Source organism: Lissotriton helveticus, chromosome 1_2, assembly GCF_964261635.1.
Source record: "Lissotriton helveticus chromosome 1_2, aLisHel1.1, whole genome shotgun sequence".
Classification (NCBI taxonomy): domain Eukaryota; kingdom Metazoa; phylum Chordata; class Amphibia; order Caudata; family Salamandridae; genus Lissotriton; species Lissotriton helveticus.
Window position 1 is genome coordinate 374,623,430 of NC_136058.1, and position 23,141 is coordinate 374,646,570.

The following is a 23,141-nucleotide window of genomic DNA, read 5'->3' on the forward strand; positions in this document are numbered from 1 at the left end:
ACAGAGTCTTTGCAGTGGTCCCAGGGGACCCTTATACCTCTCATGTGGCACTGTTTCTGTTGTGGCCCCCAGGGGCCCTTCTTCTAAGTCCATCCTTGGTGTTGTGTCACAGAGTCTTTGCAGTGGTCCCCATGGACTCAAAAACCTCTCATGCTAAAGTTCTCTGTAAGGCTGTCCCTCCAGTGGCACCAGGGGCCCTTATACCTCTCATGTGACACTGTCGCTGTAGGGGACCCCAGGGGCCCCTGAGGTCCATCACAGGTAGCTGATCCTCTGGGAGACGGACTTGCAGCCGCTGGCCGAGAAGAGCTTCTCCTCCTTGGGCACGAAGACCATCATCTGTGCCACCTGGTCCAGGGCGGCCTCAGTGTAGGGGAGTCCACGCGCCACGAAGGCATCCCGCGCGCACAGCTTCACGTGCTGGTACTCCAGAGGCAGGAAGGGCACCAGGGCATCAATGAGGCCCGAGGCCTGGAGGCGGCTCTGGGCAAACTCCTCACCTGCAGAAAGGGTGAAAAGACAAGACTGGTCACTAGGGGGCGCTTGGGGGGCCTAGACATAGCTGCCAGCAAAAAGCTAACCCTGGGCGTAGTTTGAGTACTTCGCACTACGCAAGCTACGCATAGCTACGCGAATTGCGTAGTACGGTAGGAAAAATGCTGTTCACACTGATTGCACAGTGCCGGATGCTTGTCCGCACTGTGCAATCATTGCAAACGGCATCTTGCATAGTGCAAGTGATGGTTTTCTGCTGCTCGAGTAGATTTGTACTCGAGCGGCAGCTTTCTCAACGCGGACTAGTAGTCTCTCATCTCGAGCGGACGCGAGCATACGCGACCACTCGCAATGAGAAACCCGACCTATGAGTTGAGAATCTTGCCGGGAGGTATATTTTCGACGCTCGCGATCGGCAACTTGATGTTGCTGATCGCGAACAAGGAAAAAGTCTCGCCGGGATGTTGATTTTGCTCGCTCGCGGTCGCCAACTTGACATTGAGGACCGCGAGCAAGCAAATAATGCCCGCTACGCGTTTTTGCACAGTGCTACGTGCAATTTGCGTAGCGCGTAGTAACAAACTACGCACACTCCGTGAGCGTAGCGTAGTCCTACGCCCAGGTTTACAAAAAGCACCCAGGGCAACGCATGCAATCCGTGCACGCTTCATGCTTAAATTTTTACTTTTTTTAATGCAATTTTTGTCCTCAAAAAAGTACCTCCCCTTATCTCTGCACACTAGCAGCGGTCTAGCTGCCCCAGGGGTGCATATCTGCCTGCTTTTTGTGCCCCCAGGGCACCATGCTTCTACAGATAGGGTCGTAGATGCCTGAGTAATAAGGGTTGCATGGATGCTAAAAGTGCGTGGGATATCCCAAAAGGTGTGCCCTCCTCTGCATTATTATTATTATTAGGGATGTTTGTAAAGCGCATGGTTACGCAGAAAGCGTGTCCCCGCGCTGGAACTGGGGCTTAGAGACAGAAGGGGGGGAAACCTAATTAACTTTGAAAGAGGTGCGTTTTAAGTTTCTTTCGGAAACTTGATTCTGAGGGGTCCAAGCGAAGGTTGAGAGGTAAGTCATTCCAACTTTTCGCCACCAAGTAGCGGAAGGACCTCCCTCCCATGTGAGTGCTGCTAACCCTGGGAACTTTTAACAGGCCTCCGTGAGAGGAGCGCAAGGCCCGTGATGGTGCATACCTGGTGATCAGGTTATGGAGTGGGGCTGGTGCCTTTCCAGCAAGAATGCGATGGCAAGTGCATAGGGCCTTGAATGCAATTCTGCTTTTTACTGGCAGCCAGTGGAGGGTCTGAAGGGCAGCTTTGGAGTTGGATCTTTTGGGGAGATTAAGGATAAGGCGGGCTGCCGCATTCTGTAACACCTGAAGGCGGTTTGTTGCCTTACAGGTTGCTCCCAGATACAGTAGGTTTCCGTAGTCCAACCGTGATGTGACGAGTGCATGCACCAGCGTTCTACGGGCGGACGTAGGCAGGAGAACAAGGACTTTCCGCAGGCTTTTCAAAACACTGAAGCAGACACCCGCCACCCGGTCTATCTGGGGTCCAAAGGAAAGGTCCGCGTCGAGCCAGATGCCCAGGTTTTTGACTTCCTGTCGGGGCATTGGGGCTTCTCCCAGGCATGGAGGCCACCACGCCGATGACCAAGCGGACGGATTCTTCCCTACCACGAGCACCTCGGTCTTGCTGCCGTTAAGTTTGAGGCAATTGGTGGACATCCAGGTTGCTAGTTCTTGCATGCAGATTCTGAAGCTGTCCATAGCAAGGGCGGGTGCACGCGAGAGGGAGATCACCAGCTGCGTGTCATTGGCGTAGGACACAATTTGCAGCCCATGCCCTACAGCAATGGAGGCCACTGGGGAGACATAGAGATTAAAAAGAGTAGGGCTCAGGGACGATCCCTGGGGAACTCCCTGGCCCAAATCTATGTCCCTAGAATAGTGGTCGCCCTGGCGGACCTGAAAGCTCCTCCCAGTCAGGTAGGATTGGATCCATTGGAGTGCAGCTCCTGATATTCCTTCATTATTCAGACACTGTAGCAAGGTGGTGTGGGCTACAGTGTCGAATGCTGCACTCAGATCCAATAGGATGAGGGCCATAGTATGACCCTCATCCGCCCCCTGGCGTAGGGACTCCACCGCTGTCAGGAGCGCAGATTCTGTGGAGTGGCGGGGACGGAAGCCAAATTGGGTATCGTGGAGTAAGGCAGCCTTATCCACGAAATCCATTAGTGGTCGATTGACCGTTTTTTCTGCCACTTTGGCCAGGTAGGGTAGAAGGGAGATAGGTCTAAGATTATCTAGTTTGTCAAAACTGACGTTCGGTTTCTTTCTAAGGGGTAAGACCACCGCCTTTTTCCAGTCGTTGGGCACGGTCTTGGTGCTGAAAGATATGTCTAGTAGGTGTCTTATGTAGGGTTCCAGTACCACTAAACTATCTGTTAGGCGTTTGGGTGTAGTGGGGTCGCGAGGAGAACCCGACTTCACAGATCTGCAGATTTTTAGAAGTTCATCTGAGGGCGGGGTGACAAAGTTGGTCAGTCTTTGTCTATCCCCCCATGTCCTGGGGCTTTCAACAAATTCTAGCCCGTTAATGGGTTGAGTTGGGAAAGCCGAGTAAATTTTTGTTATTTTTTCAGAGAAGAAATCTGCGATCTGATCGCAGGATTCAGGCGAGCAGTCAGTTGGGGTAATTGCAGGTTTTCCGCTTGAAAGAGTTTTATAGATCATAAAAAGCTCCTTCATAGAGTTACCAGCATCGCTGATTCTCGCTGTATAGTAGGTTGACTTGGACTTTCTGATAAGTCCATGGTAGAGGCGCCTCACACTCAGGTAGGTATCCCTGGTTTCTTCAGAGGGTGCCCCCCGCCAGTGTCTTTCTGCTCTTTTCAGTGCGGCTTTCTTGACTCGCAGTTCGTCATTGAACCAGGGGGCTGTTTTTTGAACGCGGCTGCCTGTTTTGGCTTTTGAGAGGGGAGCGGTGGAGTCAAGAGCCTCATTAATGCGCTTGCAGAGATTGGTGTTAGCCGTGTCGGCATCATTCCCTCCGGGGTTTCCCCCTTTAGTTAGTGCCTCGCAGAATTTGGATTGGGAGAAGGTGGCCCATCTCCTCCTAAGGTGGTAAAGAGCCACTGGTGGCGGAGTTTTTCTTCCAGGAATACGTATGGAGAAAGGTACTAAATGGTGGTCGGACCAGGGGATCGGGATAGGGGATGACGCTTCTATTTCATTCCAATTAACAAATATAGGGTCGAGCAGATGTCCTAATTGGTGAGTAGGACCCTTAACAATTTGGCTCAGTTGAAGGGCTCCTAATGCCTGACTGAAGTTCTTGCTGACGCTATCAGATGGATCATTGAGATGCAGATTGAGGTCTACGAGTACCAGAAATTTTTCTTTGCATAGTGCCGTCTCTATGATACCCTCGACCAGGCTCTCTTCGAACCTGGCCAAAGGTCCCGGGGGTCTGTAAATAAGCACGCCCTTCAGTGTGCAACCATTATTCACTTTGATGGTGAAGCTTCCTGCTTCACTATCTAGGATGGGGGAGTGATCTAGTTGGCAGCGTAGCTTTTCTTGGGCTATGATTGCAATTCCGCCTCCTCTTCCTTTGGGTCTATCTTGTCTGTGCATAGTATAACCCTCTGGGAGTGCCTCAAGGGCATCCGGAGTGGAACCTTCGTCAAGCCAGGTCTCAGTTAAGAACATAAGGTCCCACCGTTTCTCTGTGAGTAGATCATGTAGATCTAACTTATGTTTCCGTAACGAGCGCACGTTAAGTAGTCCACAGTCGCGGTGGTGCAGGTAAGAGCAGTGGGGTGGGGGCATGGCGGGCAGTGGGGTGAGTTGACAGACAACAACGAGGGAAAAGAAAAAAAGAAAAGAGAACCACTTACATTGCGCTCGCCTCATCGCCGGGCGCAAGGTGTTTTGCTTTTTTTTTTATTTCATTTTCCCTCGTCGCCTGTGACCCCCCCACCCCACCGGCCCCGCCATCCCCCTGCCCCACCACCCCACCGTACCTGCACTGGCGGCGACTGATGGTCCAATGAAAAAGTAGGAGCCTTTTCTTTTGCCCCATATTACAGACATAAGTTCGAGCGCAGAAGAGCGGCCAACAGGAAGTGCACTGACTGTCGGGCACACAGAGAGGGTTCCCAGTCAGTGTGTCTCCTGAGAGTGCCCCTTGGGAGAGGGTCATGGAAGTCTCAGAGACCCCCTCAGGCATCACTTGCAGGCAGGTGCAGTCACTCAGTCACCCACCTGCAGGGGGGAACCCTGCTCCGCCTGCACTATGGGACCCAGGGCCTCCTTTATGGGATTTCGGTGTAGGGCAGCACAGTAAGTCAACTTGCTGCGCTGTCCTACCCAAAGGGAGAGGGCAGGAATGCACTGTATTTATCCAATATGGTCAGGGCCGGACAGGGAACTAAAACTGGCCCTGGCAAAGAGCTCAGCCGGCCCCCCTGGGAGCGGCTGAGCTGTTTGCCAGGGCCGGTTTCGGCCGATTTTGTTACAGGGGCTGATTTTGCATATAAGCAGGGGCCCTCAGGGGCCCAAAATTTGCCCCCAGCCTAGCTGCCCACCAGGGAAACGCTCAGTGCCCACTACAGCCAGTCCGGCCCTGAATACAGTGCATTCCTGTCCTTTCCCTCTGCACTGGCGCCATTTCAGCAGCCGAACGCCAATGAAGGCACCCTTGCACCATGGTGTGAGGGCGCCTGTGTTATAGGCAGGATTGTTTTTTATTTATTTATTTAAGAGTTTTATATAGCGCTAGCAAGACCTGAGGGTATCAGAGCGCTTTACATCAAGTATCATAATGAAGTCAACACAAAAAATAATAGTAAAAACCCAGTTCAAACATAGAAAGTAATGATAATAAGCATATTGCTTTGTGACAAATCCAGTTCAGGGAGGGGTGACAAAGGAGTGAGACAGGAGGTAGGTGAAGTGGAGGCCTTCTAATCGAGATGAATGTATGTTTCAATGTGCGAGATTCCATGTTGAGCGTCAGTAGGCCAGAATGGGCTGTTAGAATTATTACATTTTATAATCCTAACCAACTTAGAGAACATGGTAGAAATTCAAGTTTAGTATGCCTGGACTCAGAATAATAAAATACATCTTTTAGTGAAGTTTATTTTAATACTCTGTGTTTGCAAATACCACTTTTAGAAAGTATGTATTTGCTTGCCTAACCTTTCAAGCCTGCCTCTGCTAGGTTGTGTATTCCTTTGTCTGGGTTTGAGAGTGACAGGGCTGGGGGATTCCAGGAGACAGGCTGGGGCAGCCCGGTGGTGAATAGAGAGATCTGCATCTAGATGGGAGGGAGGAGTTGCACCTGGGACCTGAATAGGACTGAGCCTTCCCTCTACAATGCCGGCTCCACCCCCTGTGGTGCGTCTGATATCTCTGCCCTGCATACTGAAAGAAGAGAAGAAAGACTGTCAACAAAGTGCTCCAGGACTGTACTTGACTTCCACAATGCTGGCTCCAACTCCTGTCGGGCGTCTGATGTGCCTGCCCTGCGCTGTGAACGGAAAGGAGAAGTCTGGTAAACAGAGTGCTTCAGAACTGGTTTGGACTAGGCACAGGCCCCTCTCCCCTCAGAGAACAAAGGATTTTGAGGCATAAAAAATGGGACCCTGATCCCATGAAATTAGATCCCTTCTGGACTTACAAGACACAACCTCTGCTGAGGAGAGGAACCTGAAGAAACTGAGGAGAGACTATTCCCAAGCTGAAGTGCTGCTTGGGGGATTGGCCTGCAGTGGTTGCCTGACTGCCAAAGAGAGGAGAAAGGACTTTGTGGACTTTACTTTCAACTTGTGCAAAGATCTCCAAGGGCTTGGAAGAGAGCTTGCCCCCTGACCAGAGTCCCAGGACCAGTGGACTTCACCAGTCTTTGTGAATTGCTGCTGGAAACAAGTGGCTACAGAGGCAGGGAGCTGTGACTGACTCTCACGACCGGCCCGGTGTCCTGTAGGCACCGCATCAAGCAACGTCCGCCTCAAACAACGCAAGCTCTGAGCTCACGACTCCGCCCTGACGCCGTCACCGAGCCGTAGCCTGCACCGTGACTGGTAGGATGCCGCGACGTGCAACGCCTCGCTACACCGACTCGTAATGGTCTGACCGACGCGGTCACTGCTGCTGACTTCGAGTCCTGTGAACCCACCACAGTTGGGCACCGCCTCGCACACTTTGCGATGCACCGCCTGACTCGCACCGCTGTCCATACTGATCGACGCCAGCTCCCGAACTTCGGCTCAGTCGCCGCACCGCAAGCTGCCTGCACCGCATCGAGGGACAACGCTTCCTTTCTGCACCACGACAAACACCGGAACCGGCTTGCAAATCCGTGCTGGCCGCCTCAAGTAAAAGGTACTGTGACTGAGTCTGTCGACATTTGAGTGGGCCCGTACCGACGCGGTCCGCTGGATTTGCTAGACTCTGTGTTATTTTCAACAGCGCTGTAGCCAGACCAGGCTACCGACTCGCACAGAACCTTGATTTAAGCCTTTTAACCAGAACTCTTGATCTTTAATAATATTGTGGATTCTTTTTGTTGTTTATTGGTCTTGTGGTAACTCTATATAAAATATACTTATTTTTGGTATAAAACCTTGTGTGGTGTCCATGTGTAGTGTTGTCACTGGGTTACTCTATGTGGTCACAAATGCTTAACTTACAACGCGTCTGAGATAAAGCCTTGCTGCTCGTGCCACGTTACCAAAGGGGTGAGCAGGGGTTATTTTAGGAGTGTAATCCCCTTATCCTGACTAGAGGAGAGGGTCCCTTCTAGTCACAAGTACCTACCTGTGCCAACTAGAGACCCCCAATTCTAATAGAGCGCGATAAGGCTTTTTGTTTGTGAGTTTTTGGAGGATTGAGAAGTAGCGTGTTGGTACTCCTGAGGTTCCTTGTCTGACTGACTTTGATGGGTCTGGAGGCTCGGTATGCTGGTTTACCAGTATGCAGGGCTTTGTGTGTGAGACAGGCGGTTCTGAAGCTGGTGCGCCTTTCGATTGGGAGCCATTTAAGTTCTCTGAGAGCAGAAGAGATGTGGTCGAATTTCTTAACTCCAGTGACCATCCTGGCTGCTACATTTTGGGTTGTTCTGAGGGGGGCTAAGAGAGATTTTTGTGCGGGAAGGGGTACCTCTGTGCACAAAAACAATCCATAGCGGCCTTTTCCTCCTTTTTTGTGTGCTGCAGAATGCAGCACATGTAGGAAGAGGAAAAAACGAGGAGAAATAATCATATTTCTCCTCGGTGTGCCTGCCCTGGGAATGCGTGAGATTTTGACGCATTCCCAGGTTCACAAGTCCTTGTAAATCTGGGAAAGCGTCAAAGCCCATGGGGGTGTTCTGTTGTAAACCCCCCCCACTATCAATGTCCATGGAACGCCTCACAGACACAGAGTGAGGTGACGCAGCGATTTGCGCTCGGTCACCTTACTCATGATTCATGAGTCCACTCAAATCCACGCAGGATGTCTTTGAGTGGCCTCATGAATCTGGGTCAGAGCCTTGCGTCACGCGTGTACCACTCTGCGTGGTGCTCTCAAACATAAGCCCCCAGTTTGCACCTGCAGTGAACAGTGGGCCGGCGGCTTCAGTCTGCCTTTCACTAACATATTGCTCACAGCGCTGATGTGAATTTCACTCAATATGGTGCACTGTCCTGGTTTGCCCCCGGAGCACCCAATTAAAGGTCTGGTGCTAAATGGGAGAGTGCCCCCTATCTGTAATGTGTCTCTAGGGGCATTATTATATAAAGCATATGCGTGCACCTCATGGGCACAACAGGTGTTTGCTGCCGCTTCCACTTACACCTCTTGTGTCCACGGGGCCGTGTGGTATTACAGAAGGGGCCGCAGACATTTGTATGACCTCATCTGTAACATGGATTACACCGGTACTAAACGTGCACCGGTGTGATGAAAAGCTGGTGTGCCCTCATTTACATGGGGCACAGCTCCATAGAAATGAGGGTACCCTTTGCCCCGGCACTTGTGCCTTTCTGAAGGCATCGGGCAAACAAGCTGTCAGGAGGCTCACTGACGGTGCCCCAGATATAAGGTGGCACACACTGAGCCCCAGGGAAGGCCTTTGAGGGTTGGCATGGTGGTCCTAGGGACACTCCAGGCTCGTGCAGTCACACACTGCACCCATCTGCAGGGGAGCCCTCCTCCCCTCCACAGCAAGTCCTGGCAACTGCCTGTAGTGAAAGGTAGAAGATGGCTTCAAACGGCCCGTCCCCTTTTCACAAGCCCACTGATACCAGCGCACAACAGCGTTCACACTACACTGCCATTCACGCTACACTGTTCCCAGTGCACAACTGCGTTCACGCTACACTGCCGTTCCGCTACACCGTTCCCAGCGCACAACTTCATTCACATTACATTGGGAACGACACAAATGTTGTAATTTTCTAACCGGATGTGTCCAGTGTTAGATGTAGCCACAGTTTCAAACTGTGGGCGATATTCATCATAGAGTTGCATCGTTCTTGCGCCATGCAAGGCGGTGCAACGGCGACGCAACTACCGAATCAGATTTATTGATCCACGCAACGCCACCTTGCATGACCCTGAGAGGCTTGATAAATTTAGAGTAAAGCAACACAGCGCAAATCGCGGTGTTTTGTTACTTTGCTCCAGAGAGGCATTCCATGCGTGGAGCGTGGGTGTTCCCACACTACCACCCATGGATTTTGGCGCATTCTTAGATTTACCATTACGTGTAGACCTGGAAAAGCGTCAAAATGCGTAACAAGGATAAATACCTTTAATTCTCCTTGTTTTTCCTCTTTCTATCCGTGCTGCAGAACTATTCATGCTGCATTCTACATCACGCATGGAAGGAGGAAAATGTCCCTGAGGATTGATTTTGGGCAGGAAGGTGCCCCTTCCTGCACAAAAATAATCTTGCCTGCAACTCTGGCACCCTTGCATCACTGTGCAAGGATACCTGCGTTGGCACAAGGCAGCACATTGTGCGCCAGTTCAAGGAAAGGACAGGGATGTGCTGTATAATGTAACCCTGGGCATAGTTTGCATAGTAGCGCTATGCATAGCTACGTGAAGTGCACTTCACACTACGCAAGCTACGCGTAGCTACACGAACTGCGTAGTGCGGTAGGGAAAATGCTGTTCACACTGATTGCACAGTGCCGGATGCTTGTCCGCACTGTGAAATCATTGCAAACGGCATCTTGCACATTGCAAGCGGTCGTTTTCTGCCGCTTGAGTAGATTTCTACTCGAGCAGCAGCTTTCTGAACGCGGACTGGTGATTTCTCATCGCGAGCGGTCGTGAGCATACCCGACCACTCGCAATGAGGAACCTGACCTCCCTGCGTTGAGAATCTCACCGGGAGGTATAATTTCTACGTTCGCGATCAGCAACTTGATGTTGCTGATCGCGAACGAGGAAAAAGTCTCGCCGGGATGGTGATATTGCTCGCTCGTGGTCGCCAACTGGACGTTGAGGACCGCAAGCAAGCAAAAAATGCCTGCTACGCGTTTTTGCACAGTGCTATGTGCAATTCGCATAGCGAGTAGTCGCACAAACTACGCACCCTCCACGAGCGTAGTGTAGTCCTACGCCCAGGGTTAGTATAATGTTAAATATGGCGCATTCCTGCCCTTTCCCTATCACGCAACACAGCAAGATATCTTACTACGCTGCGTGAAATAATGATAAATCTACCCCAGAATCTGTGTCTTTCTATATTGTGCTTTCCTCAGTGTAGCTGTAAACTGTCAGAGTTCACACCTGTGCAAGATATGGTGGGTTTCTCAATGTGATTGTGAGCGCTGTCCCAGACTGCACTTCTTGGATACTAACATTCTGGGTCAGGCTATGTGAAGCCTGGATTTAATTAGATTGGGTGTAAAGCCTGGGCTCAGTCCCTACATAAGTCTTGGTTCAGGAGTAAAGCCAGGCATCAGGGTCTGTGAAAGTGAAGTCTGGGCTTTATCCCTTGGGGGGGGGGGAAGCCTGGGCTTTAGATATTTGGGGGTGAAGTCTGTATTCAGTGCCTTTAGGGGGAGGGCCTGGGTTCAGTCCCTACGTAAGTCTGGGTTCAGGAGTAAAGCCAGGGTTTAGTCTCTTAAGACTGGTCTCCGGAGTAAAGCCAGGGTTTAGTCTCTTAAGTCTGGTCTCAGGAGTAAAGCCAGGGTTTAGTCTCCTAAGTCTGGTCTCCGGAGTAAAGCCAGGGTTTAGCCTCTTAAATCTGGTCTCCGGAGTAAAGCCAGGGTTTAGTCTTTAATCTGGTCTCCCAGAGTAAACCCAGGGTTCAGACTTTAAGTCTGGTCTCCGGAGAAAAGACAGGGTTTAGTCTCTAAGTCTGGTCTCCGGAGTAAAGCCAGGGTTTAGTCTCTAAGTCTGGATTCAGGAGTAAAGCCAGAGTTCAGACTCTAAGTCTGGATTCAGGAGTAAAGCCAGGGTTCAGAGTCTAAGTCTGGTCTCTGGAGTAAAGCCAGGGTTCAGTTTCTAAGTCTGTATTCAGGAGTAAAGCCAGGGGTTAGTCTCTAAGTCTGGATTCAGGATTAAAGCCAGGGTTCAGACTCTAAGTCTGGATTCAGGAGTAAAGCCAAGGTTTAGCCTCTAAGTCTGGATTCAGAAGTAAAGCCAGGGTTCAGACTCTAAGTCTGGATTCAGGAGAAAAGCCAGGGTTCAGAGTCTAAGTCTGGTCTCTGGAGTAAAGCCAGGGTTCAGACTCTAAGTCTGGATTCAGGAGTAAAGCCAGGGTTCAGACTCTAAGTCTGGATTCAGAAGTAAAGCCAGGGTTTAGTCTCTAAGTCTGGATTCAGGCGCAAAGCCAGGGTTCAGAGTCTAAGTCGGGTCTCTGGAGTAAAGCCAGGGTTCAGACTCTAAGTCTGGATTCAGGAGTAAAGCCAGGGTTCAGACTCTAAGTCTGGATTCAGGAGTAAAGCCAGGGTTTAGTCTCTAAGTCTGGTCTCCAGAGTAAAGCCAGGATTTAGTCTCTAAGTCTTGTCTCCGGAGTAAAGTCAGGGTTTAGTCTCTAAGTCTGGTCTCCGGAGTAAAGCCAGGGTTTAGTCTCTAAGTCTGGATTCAGGAGTAAAGCCAGAGTTCAGACTCTAAGTCTGGATTCAGGAGTAAAGCCAGGGTTCAGAGTCTAAGTCTGGTCTCTGGAGTAAAGCCAGGGTTCAGTTTCTAAGTCTGTATTCAGGAGTAAAGCCAGGGGTTAGTCTCTAAGTCTGGATTCAGGATTAAAGCCAGGGTTCAGACTCTAAGTCTGGATTCAGGAGTAAAGCCAAGGTTTAGCCTCTAAGTCTGGATTCAGAAGTAAAGCCAGGGTTCAGACTCTAAGTCTGGATTCAGGAGAAAAGCCAGGGTTCAGAGTCTAAGTCTGGTCTCTGGAGTAAAGCCAGGGTTCAGACTCTAAGTCTGGATTCAGGAGTAAAGCCAGGGTTCAGACTCTAAGTCTGGATTCAGAAGTAAAGCCAGGGTTTAGTCTCTAAGTCTGGATTCAGGCGCAAAGCCAGGGTTCAGAGTCTAAGTCGGGTCTCTGGAGTAAAGCCAGGGTTCAGACTCTAAGTCTGGATTCAGGAGTAAAGCCAGGGTTCAGACTCTAAGTCTGGATTCAGGAGTAAAGCCAGGGTTTAGTCTCTAAGTCTGGTCTCCAGACAAAAGCCAGGATTTAGTCTCTAAGTCTTGTCTCCGGAGTAAAGTCAGGGTTTAGTCTCTAAGTCTGGATTCAGGAGTAAAGCCAGGGTTTAGTCTCTAAGTCTGGTCTCTGTAGTAAAGCCAGGGTTCAGACTCTAAGTCTGGATTCAGGAGTAAAGCCAGGGTTTAGTCTCTAAGTCTGGATTCAGGAGTAAAGCCAGAGTTCAGACTCTAAGTCTGGATTCAGGAGTAAAGCCAGGGTTCAGAGTCTAAGTCTGGTCTCTGGAGTAAAGCCAGGGTTCAGTTTCTAAGTCTTGATTCAGGAGTAAAGCCAGGGTTTAGTCTCTAAGTCTGGATTCAGGATTAAAGCCAGGGTTCAGACTCTAAGTCTGGATTCAGGAGTAAAGCCAAGGTTTAGCCTCTAAGTCTGGATTCAGAAGTAAAGCCAGGGTTCAGACTCTAAGTCTGGATTCAGGAGAAAAGCCAGGGTTCAGAGTCTAAGTCTGGTCTCTGGAGTAAAGCCAGGGTTCAGACTCTAAGTCTGGATTCAGGAGTAAAGCCAGGGTTCAGACTCTAAGTCTGGATTCAGAAGTAAAGCCAGGGTTTAGTCTCTAAGTCTGGATTCAGGAGCAAAGCCAGGGTTCAGAGTCTAAGTCTGGTCTCTGGAGTAAAGCCAGGGTTCAGACTCTAAGTCTGGATTCAGAAGTAAAGCCAGGGTTTAGTCTCTAAGTCTGGTCTCCGGAGTAAAGTCAGGGTTTAGTCTCTAAGTCTGGATTCAGGAGTAAAGCCAGGGTTCAGACTCTAAGTCTGGATTCAGGAGTAAAGCCAGGGTTTAGTCTCTAAGTCTGGTCTCTGTAGTAAAGCCAGGGTTCAGACTCTAAGTCTGGATTCAGGAGTAAAGCCAGGGTTTAGTCTCTAAGTCTGGATTCAGGATGAAAGCCAGGGTTCAGACTCTAAGTCTGGATTCAGGAGTAAAGCCAATGTTCAGACTCTAAGTCTGGATTCAGGGGTAAAGCCATGGTTTAGTCTCTAAGTTTGGATTCAAGGAGTAAAGCCAGTGTTCAGACTCTAAGTCTGGTCTCCGGAGTAAAGCTAGGGCTTAGTCTCTAAGTCTGGTCTCCGGAGTAAAGCCAGGGTTTAGTCTCTAAGCCTGATCTCCGGAGTAAAGGCAGGGTTTAGTCTCATAAGTCTGGTCTCCGGAGTAAAGCCAGGGTTTAGTCTCATAAGTCTGGTCTCCGGAGTAAAGCCAGGGTTTAGTCTCTAAGTCTGGTCTCCGGAGTAAAGCCAGGGTTCAGACTCTAAGTCTGGATTCAGGAGTAAAGCCAGGGTTCAGACTCTAAGTCTGGTCTCCGGAGTAAAGCCAGGGTTCAGACTCTAAGTCTGGATTCAGGAGTAAAGCCAGTGTTTAATCTCTAAATCTGGATTCAGGAGTAAAGCCAGGGTTCAGTCTCTAAGTCTGGATTCAGGAGTAAAGCCGGGGTTTAGTCTGTAAGTCTGGTCTCCGGAGTAAAGCCAGGGTTCAGGGACTAAGTCTGTATTCAGGAGTAAAGCCAGGATTTAGTCTGTAAGTCTGGTCTCCGGAGTAAAGCTAGGGTTCAGAGACTAAGTCTGGATTCAGGAGTAAAGCCAGGGTTTAGTCTCTAAGTCTGGATTCAGGAGTAAAGCCAGGGTTGAGTCTCTAAGTCTGGATTCAGGAGTAAAGCCAGGGTTTAGTCTCTAAGTCTGGATTCAGGATTCAAGGCAGGGTTCAGACTCTAAGTCTGGATTCAGGAGTAAAGCCAGGGTTTAGTCTCTAAGTCTGGTCTCTGGAGTAAAGCCAGGGTTCAGACTCTAAGTCTGGATTCAGGAGTAAAGCCAGGGTTTAGTCTCTAAGTCTGGATTCAGGATTCAAGGCAGGGTTCAGACTCTAAGTCTGGATTCAGGAGTAAAGCCAGGGTTTAGTCTCTAAGTCTGGATTCAGGAGTAACGCCAGTGTTCAGAGTTTAAATCTGGATTCAGGAGTAAAGCCAGGTTTTAGTCTCTAAGTCTGGATTCGGGATTAAAGCCAGGGGTCAGACTCTAAGTCTGGATTCAGGATTAAAGCCAGGGTTCAGACTCTAAGTCTGGATTCAGGAGTAAAGCCAGGGTTTAGTCTCTAAGTCTGGATTCAGAAGTAAAGCCAGGGTTCAGACTCTAAGTCTGGATTCAGGAGAAAAGCCAGGGTTCAGAGTCTAAGTCTGGATTCAGGAGTAAAGCCAGGGTTTAGTCTCTAAGTCTGGATTCAGAAGTAAAGCCAGGGTTCAGACTCTAAGTCTGGATTCAGGAGAAAAGCCAGGGTTCAGTGTCTAAGTCCGGTCTCTGGAGTAAAGCCAGGGTTCAAACTCTAAGTCTGGATTCAGGAGTAAAGCCAGGGTTTAGTCTCTAAGTCTGGATTCAGGAGCAAAGCCAGGGTTCAGACTCTAAGTTTGGATTCAGGAGTAAAGCCAGGGTTTAGTCTCTAAGTCTGGATTCAGGAGTAAAGCCAGGGTTCAGAGTCTAAGTCTGGTCTCTGGAGTAAAGCCAGGGTTCAGTCTCTAAGTCTGGATTCAGAAGTAAAGCCAGGGTTTAATCTCTAAGTCTGGTCTCTGGAGTAAAGCCAGGGTTTAGTCTCTAAGTCTGGTCTCTGGAGTAAAGCCAGGGTTTAGTCTCTACGTCTGGTCTCTGGAGTAAAGCCAGGGTTTAGTCTCTACGTCTGGATTCAGAAGTAAAGCCAGGGTTTAATCTCTAAGTCTGGTCTCTGGAGTAAAGCCAGGGTTCAGACTCTAAGTCTGGATTCAGAAGTAAAGCCAGGGTTCAGACTCTAAGTCTGGATTCAGGAGAAAAGCCAGGGTTCAGAGTCTAAGCCTGGTCTCTGGAGTAAAGCCAGGGTTCAAACTCTAAGTCTGGATTCAGAAGTAAAGCCAGGGTTCAGACTCTAAGTCTGGTCTCTGGAGTAAAGCCAGGGTTCAGACTCTAAGTCTGGATTCAGGAGTAAAGCCAGGGTTCAGACTCTAAGTCTGGATTCAGAAGTAAAGCCAGGGTTTAGTCTCTAAGTCTGGATTCAGGAGCAAAGCCAGGGTTCAGAGTCTAAGTCTGGTCTCTGGAGTAAAGCCAGGGTTCAGTCTCTAAGTCTGGATTCAGAAGTAAAGCCAGGGTTCAGACTCTAAGTCTGGATTCAGGAGAAAAGCCAGGGTTCAGAGTCTAAGTCTGGTCTCTGGAGTAAAGCCAGGGTTCAAACTCTAAGTCTGGATTCAGAAGTAAAGCCAGGGTTCAGACTCTAAGTCTGGATTCAGGAGAAAAGCCAGGGTTTAGAGTCTAAGTCTGGTCTCTGGAGTAAAGCCAGGGTTCAGTCTCTAAGTCTGGATTCAGAAGTAAAGTTAGGGTTCAGTCTCTAAGTCTGGATTCAGAAGTAAAGCCAGGGTTCAGACTCTAAGTCTGGATTCAGGAGTAAAGCCAGGGTTCAGACTCTAAGTCTGGATTCAGAAGTAAAGTCAGGGTTCAGTCTCTAAGTCTGGATTCAGAAGTAAAGCCAGGGTTCAGACTCTAAGTCTGGATTCAGGAGTAAAGCCAGGGTTTAGTCTCTAAGTCTGGATTCAGGATTCAAGGCAGGGTTCAGACTCTAAGTCTGGATTCAGGAGTAAAGCCAGGGTTTAGTCTCTAAGTCTGGTCTCTGGAGTAAAGCCAGGGTTCAGACTCTAAGTCTGGATTCAGGAGTAAAGCCAGGGTTTAGTCTCTAAGTCTGGATTCAGGATTCAAGGCAGGGTTCAGACTCTAAGTCTGGATTCAGAATTAAACCAGGGTTCAGACTCTAAGTCTGGATTCAGAAGTAAAGCCAGGGTTCAGACTCTAAGTCTGGATTCAGGAGTAAAGCCAGAGTTCAGACTCTAAGTCTGGATTCAGGAGTAAAGCCAGGGTTCAGACTCTAAGTCTGGATTCAGGAGTAAAGCCAGGGTTCAGTCTCTAAGTCTGGATTCAGGAGTAAAGTCAGGGTTTAGTCAGTCTCTAAGTCTGGATTCAGGAGCAAAGCCAGGGATCAAACTCTAAGTCTGGATTCAGGAGTAAAGCCAGAGTTCAGACTCTAAGTCTGGATTCAGAAGTAAAGCCAGGGTTCAGACTCTAAGTCTGGATTCAGGAGCAAAGCCAGGGTTCAGACTCTAAGTCTGGATTCAGAAGTAAAGCCAGGGTTCAGACTCTAAGTCTGGATTCAGTAGGAAAGCCAGAGTTCAGACTCTAAGTCTGGATTCAGGAGTAAAGCCAGGGTTCAGACTCTAAGTCTGGATTCAGGAGTAAAGCCAGGGTTTAGTCTCTAAGTCTGGATTCAGAAGTAAAGCCAGGTTTCAGACTCTAAGTCTGGATTCAGGAGTAAAGCCAGGGTTCAGTCTCTAAGTCTGGATTCAGGAGTAAAGCCAGGGTTTAGTCTCTAAGTCTGGATTCAGGAGCAAAGCCAGGGTTTAGTCTCTAAGTCTGGTCTCCGGAGTAAAGCCAGGGTTTAGTCTCTGAAGTCTGGCTTGTGTCTGGCTTCAGCCCAATGGGGGTAAGACCTGGGGTCAGAGTATGGGGAGCTGAAGTTACATCTGGGTTGAGTCTGGCTTCAGCCTTTTGGGGGTAAGACCTGGGGTCAGTGTTTGTGGAGTTGACTCCTGGGTTGGGTCTGCCTTCAGCCCTTTGAGATTATGACTTGGTGTCAGAGTCTTTGGAGCTGATATCTGGGTTCAGCCTGGTTTCAGCCCTTTGGGGGAAAGACCTGGGGTCAGTGTCTGTGAAGGAAGTGGCCCTTAGGGGCCACCCAGGTTATCTACAACCTCCTACTCACCTTCTAGCAGAATGAAGAGTTGGTCAGACAGTAGAGAATACAAACAGTTGTTTATTAGCAATACTCTGCAGAGGAGTCTAGTCTGACCTGCACCTTAAGATGTCTGCCAGGGATGGCTTTTCACAAGCATAAAGGTGACAATTATACATTTCAGCCGGAGCACAAGACACACCCACCCAGTAACCCACACAGAAGGCAGCAGAAACAGAGGGGCACACAAAGATGAGTTAAGAGTCTGAGACCGGACACACACTATCTCTCAGGCAAGGTCATTCAGTCTGTATCTGCAGCTGGGCCAGTGGGAGCAGGCCTCCATCTCATGGAAAAGGTATGCACTAATGAACAACCTTCCATACTTCAGTGAGGCCTGACCTTGGAGTTGCAGATGCATCCCAGCAGCTTTCTGCTGAGGCAAGCAACATGAGACAGAAGCTTTGTTTCAATCATAGAGAAACATGGTGACTGGATGATTAGAAAATGGCGGCTCAGAGGCTAACCTTAACTCACACAAACGTTGCAGGGATCGATTACCCACGTATGCAGAAGTGACTAATACAAAGTAGCTCTATGAATGCTAATATAATACAATGTAAAGCATAAGTGATGGAGCAATAACGCATTAAATTCTAACATCTGTGTAGCTGACGCATGGGTGGAGTCTGGCCTCAGCCCTTTGGGGTAAGACCTGGGGTCAGTGTCTGTGGTTGAGTCCCTGGTGCACCCTGTGACCCTCATACGTCACCAGTACCTTTGGAAGATAACATCTCGGCCTTGAGTGGTCGCTCCAGGTCGCCCTCCGTGATCTCCTCGCGCCGCCGACCCGCGCGCCAGAAGTTCCGCACCACTTCGTTGATGGCATTACCACCGATGTTACTGCAGGGAGAGAGAGGAGCACAGGTTAGATCCCTTCACTGCAGGTGGGATCCGAAGCGATCCGGCACATCTAAACCAACAACGGGTCACCCATGGAAACAGATGACCACGTGCACAAGGGGAAGAAGTAGGGTTCAAAGAGAATAAGCATGGAGGGGAGGCGGTGGAGGAGCAGTGAGTATGGATGAGGGGAGCAGGGAGTAGGGAGGGGAGGCGGAGGAGCAGGGAGTATGGAGGAGGGGAGCAGGGAGTAGGGAGGGGAGGCGGAGGAGCAGGGAGTAGGGAGGGGAGGCGGAGGAGCAGGGAGTATGGAGGAGGGGAGTGAGGTTCCGTGACGATTTTAACCCGTATTTTCATCATTGTCGTAAACACATGATTTTGGTATCAGTGAACCGCAAATGATCCATTTAGTATATCCTGGTGTTTTCGCTATGCTACGAGCAAGAGCACTCCTGTTATGAACACATTTCTGATCTACCCGTGGCATCCATCTTAGAACACGGAAGCCATTTTGTATTCCTTGCCCTCACATAGTCAATGGACACGCAATGACTTCTTTTCATCTAAGGACACGTAGGCTTTAACCGGCGATTCACCTTGCGAGGGACACGTGCACCTTAGGCCAGCAACGCTGTGGCAGCATGACTCGGCCAGAGCTGCCTCCCCAGCCTGAGGCCAGTCCTGCTATACTGGTTCTTGTGTTCGTTGGCCTGATCATGATTAGGCGGCCGAAGCTGGTAACCGTGCCCATTTACGACCCACAAACATCTCTTATCCTGTCTTTCTTTCTTCTGCACCTGGCTCTGCTCCTTTCCTTCTGGGCCTTTATTAGGGGGAGGTAACGAAATTTACGATGAGGCGGTCCGGGTCTTGAATGAGAAATTGACATGGGATTATGATGGAATAGTGGGAACCCCTCATTTGTAACGTTTCGACATCAGATACTGTTGACAATTCCTGTACAAACGCCAAATATTTATTGTTTAAGACACGAATGTTTAGAACTGTGGTAACATGTAAAGAATTTGCCCCGAGCAGAATATTTAGTATTTAAGGAGTAACCCTCTTTGTACAAATTGAACAGGCTCCTAGATACTGCCCGTGTGCAGTTTCTGTGACTTCTGTGTCCCTGCAGTAATAAACCTTTGGTGTTTGACGCCACCATCGAGAAGCCCGTGTTTCTGTTTGTTTGTGCACCGAGACAGGTAGAACTCCGGGGTCTTCGGGTGTTATCCCTGACACCTCTGGACAGAACCAAAAAGTCCAGAACTCCAATTGGCGCCCAACGTGGAGCGACGTCATTCGGTACCGGTCCAAAAGCCTGAAGAGTTCGAGGAGCTTCGTGTGAAGATTTCAGAGGGAGGCGCCCCACTTCATCGATCCCGGCATATCGCAAAAGTGGCCCGACGTTCTCTTCCACGAGGGTTCCCGTTCAGACGGCTGCAGTGGTTCGTTGCCTTGACCGTCGCCCTGTCTTGGACCCGAGGTGCAGTCCTTAGTACGGCGAGACGTGACGGGTTTCTCCTTGGTGACGTCTTCAGTGCCTCAGTTAAGTATTTTGTGAGGGTTGCTCCTGTTTGGATAATCCTTTTAGTTCTCAGTTCAGTTCAGTTCTGTAAGATTATCACTGGTTATTCTGGTTACGATAATCATTCTGTTCAGTTCAGGTATCGATACATTTGTCAGTTCTGGTAGGCCTAAGTTCTTGGTCCGAGTGCGCATCTTTTCTGTTTGTGTTTTGTCTGTTCTGTGTTCCGGATTATAAAATGGTAAGTCGGAAAAATTGTATGTTGTCTTGTTTTAGTTGCAACAGTGATTCCCAGTTGGAGGACTCGTGTTTGGTTCCTCCGATTGGAACTCCCCTTTATGATCTATATTGCAAGTTTGGTGTGGGCCCCATCTCTTATAACGAGGTGTGGATCCACTATACAGAGAAAGATGGTGTCCTTAGTTGGCCACTACATGGTAGTTTTGAACCTGAAGTTCTCGATAATCTAGAAAGAAGGTTGTTTAAGAAGAAAGCCCGGCCGGCAATGTTTGATTCTTTCCGTTATTGGCGAAAAGAATCTAAACAGAGAGAAATTAAAAAGTTGAAGAAATAACAAAAAGAGCAAGAGTTGACTTTAGAACAGTCTGCTAAACAGCTGCAACTCAACGAGTCTGAGAAAGCGATGGAGGTGGCCAATAGAGAGCGTAATTTAGCGATAGACAAGTGCTATCCTGCTTTGCCATCGAGTACGGCTAAGATAGTAGAGGACCCTGAAAAGGATCCCCTGTTGTCTTACTTGTTACGATCACCCCCACCGTATGCACAGGGTGCTACGGCTCCACCTATACCGAATGTTCAATTACCGGTTGCTGGACAACCTGGTGTCCCTGTTCCCGCTCCCCTGAATCAAGTTCCTGTACCTCCCGTGGTCAATATTCATGTTCCTTTGACAGCCCCTCTTCCAGGGTTGCCGGCTTCTTTGCCTATGCCTGTGTCGCTCACACCTGCTAGTTCACAAGCTAGTTTGCCTGCTACTCCTACTGTTCCTGATCTATCTGTTCCAACTGCTACTCTATTTACTGCTTCTGCTAATATTATGACTCCACTTTCTGTTCGTCGGAGAATCACTGATTCTGTCTCTAATATTCTATCTCCCTTCTATAAAACTCTGATTAAGACTCCTACCTCTGACTCTGTGCAGAGACGTAGTCAGCTTCCCAGTACTGAAGAAAGAGGAATACTAGATTCCACTGCTCTTAGATGGATTTCAAAAATTGGAAGATATAATGTACAAGATGTATTAGATACATTTATGCAATGGAATGAACCGACACAACGATATGTGTTCGATGAAATGTGTTTCCTTCTACGTGAGGAATTGGAAGAGGATGACCCTGAATCAAATCTAGGAGAATTAATTAATGTTCAGAAAGAGTTTGCTGCAGGTATGATAGTTGGTCAAAATATAAAAGAAGCGATGGAACTGATTTTAAGTTATAGGAATGACCCATCCCTTCGTTCACCAAGAGAGTTAGGGAAACGTAGTACGAAACAAAATCGTCAATATCCAATGAGAGAGGTTCCACCAATTTGGCGTGAAGCTGTGCAAGCTAATGCACCGCTTGGTATTGCAGCCGCTCCGGCCCAATTCCAGAGAGTATGGATACATATTCCATGGAAGCGAGCTGAAGTATTAGCAGTGAAACAGGCCTTGCCAGATCCGCGTAAAAATCCTGCAGGGTACTACAAAGAGTTGGCTCAGACAGTTGACGCTTGTGTATTGAATCTAGCTGACATAGATCTGCTATTTGGTAATGTAGTACCGCACCCAATTTGGGCTAAAATTCGTAAAGAGAATCATCCAGTTGCCCTAGGTGGTGACTGGGCAGCTATAATTGCAGCGGATGGTCAACAAATAGGTGGTTCCAAACCAGAACCCTTAATTGCTAATTTACCTGGTAGAATAATCGATTTAATGAAAACCTTGATGCCAGCATTGCGCGTTAACTGGGACAAATTGTCCGCGTGCAAACAAAAGAAAGACGAAAGCGTCTCCGACTTTTTCACAAGATTCGAGGAAACTTTCGTGGATCATAGTGGTCAGGATATGAGCACAGAAGGAGGCAAGAGATTATTTGTTGATAAATTTGTGCACAATCTGTTGCCAGAACTTAGTGGTAAATTAAAGAATTCTGAAAGTGCGTGGGCTGTCTCTACGACTGCGCAAATACTTGCGACTGCCCAGTACTATGAAAATAGGGACAAAGAGGAGAAAGAAAAATCAGATAAAAAGACGAAAGATTTAAAAACTAAAGTACTTTTACAGCAAGCTTATCCGCCTCGCACGAATCAGACTAGTACACAGCAAGGGTCATATCAAAGAACGGATTATACTTTTCAAAGGCCACAATACCAATGGAATCAATGTGCTTATTGCAAAATGGAAGGTCATTACAAAAATGAGTGTCCAGTTCGAACGCAAAATAATACTGCGGCTACTCAGAGAGGTCGTGGTAGTTCTATGCAAAACTCTAGAGGTCGAGGACGAGGTGCTATGCCTCCGCAGACGAGTGATCGCCCTTCTAATTATTTCGACCAGCGAAATGGACAATCTGCCCAACAGAATAGGTCTCCACAGTATCATGTTGAAGACTATTATGAAGCTAGTGAGGAAGTTCAGCAAAGTGAGTACTAGGACAGCCATGGACAAAGAGAGGGAGTAGTATCAGTTCCAGTAGATCAGAGTGGGCCTTATGTCGCAGTAGCAACATCAGGTATAGTCGAACCGTTTCTGTTGGATACTGGTGCAGCAAAAAGCTCTATCATACATGCGAAACTCCCTGGCGCACCTTTGTCTGGCTCAACAAACGTTTCAGTAGGTTTTTCGGGCGCCCCTGTTCATAACCCTGTTTCTGGTCCTTTGTCTATTTCTGTTGGACCCTGTCAATTGAAAGCACCCCTGATTTTGACGACAGGTTGTAACGAAAATCTGCTTGGTTTAGACTTGTTAAAACGCCTGTACGCGACATTGTACTGTTCTCCAGCAGGAGTACAGCTTACGTTGGGTAAAAGAATAATCTCTCCGATGTACTTGTCGATGGATGCGCTCCCACCAGAGCTGCGTTCACTCCCTGATACTCTTTGGGCGACTGGTCCTAATGATGTAGGTCTATTGGAAATTCCACCCTATATAGTAACTTTGAAAGCAAATGTCAAACTTCCACGAATTCCACAATACAGAATCTCTAGTGAAGGTGAGCGTGCGCTCCTACTGATAGTGCAAGATCTGATTGAAAAAGACGTAATAGAAGAAACTAGAGGTAATGTCTGTAATAGTCCTGTACTGCCTATTTTGAAAAGAACTGACCCAACAAAACCTCCAGTATATAGGTTTGTAATTGATCTTAGAGAGGTTAATAAAATTGTGATTCCACAGTTTCCTGTGGTTCCAGACATTACTGCATTGTTAACATTGATTCCTGCTACAGCAGCATGGTTTTCGGTTGTCGACTTGAAAAATGCCTTTTTCAGCATTCCGATAGCCGAGGAAAGCAGAGATATCTTCGGTTTCTCTCTAGGAGGACGAAGCTTCAGGTTTAAACGCGCTCCACAAGGTTATTGTGAAAGCCCATCCATCTACAGTCAAGCATTAAAAAGCCAGTTAGATTCCTTCGTACTTCCTCTTGGTTCTGCTTTAGTACAATATGTCGATGATCTTCTAGTGGCTGCTGATGACAAGGAAACTTGCAAAACAGCTACGATTTCTTTATTGCATCACTTGTCAGATTTGAATCACAAGGTGTCACCTTCAAAAA

General features: G+C 48.6%; 1 protein-coding gene across 1 annotated transcript in view; it reads right to left on the reverse strand.

Annotated features, from left to right (window-relative positions):
• Positions 1–255: 255 nt before the first annotated feature.
• Positions 256–23,141, reverse strand: part of LOC144804069 (torsin-3A-like) — a 121,604-nt gene continuing 98,718 nt past the window's right edge. Inside the window, exons 6-7 of the mRNA XM_078671895.1 lie at positions 17,713–17,837; positions 256–500 (exon numbers count right to left, since the gene is read on the reverse strand). Of these exons, the coding sequence (XP_078528021.1) occupies positions 256–500; positions 17,713–17,837 (370 nt within the window). The remainder of the gene's footprint in view (positions 501–17,712; positions 17,838–23,141) is intronic.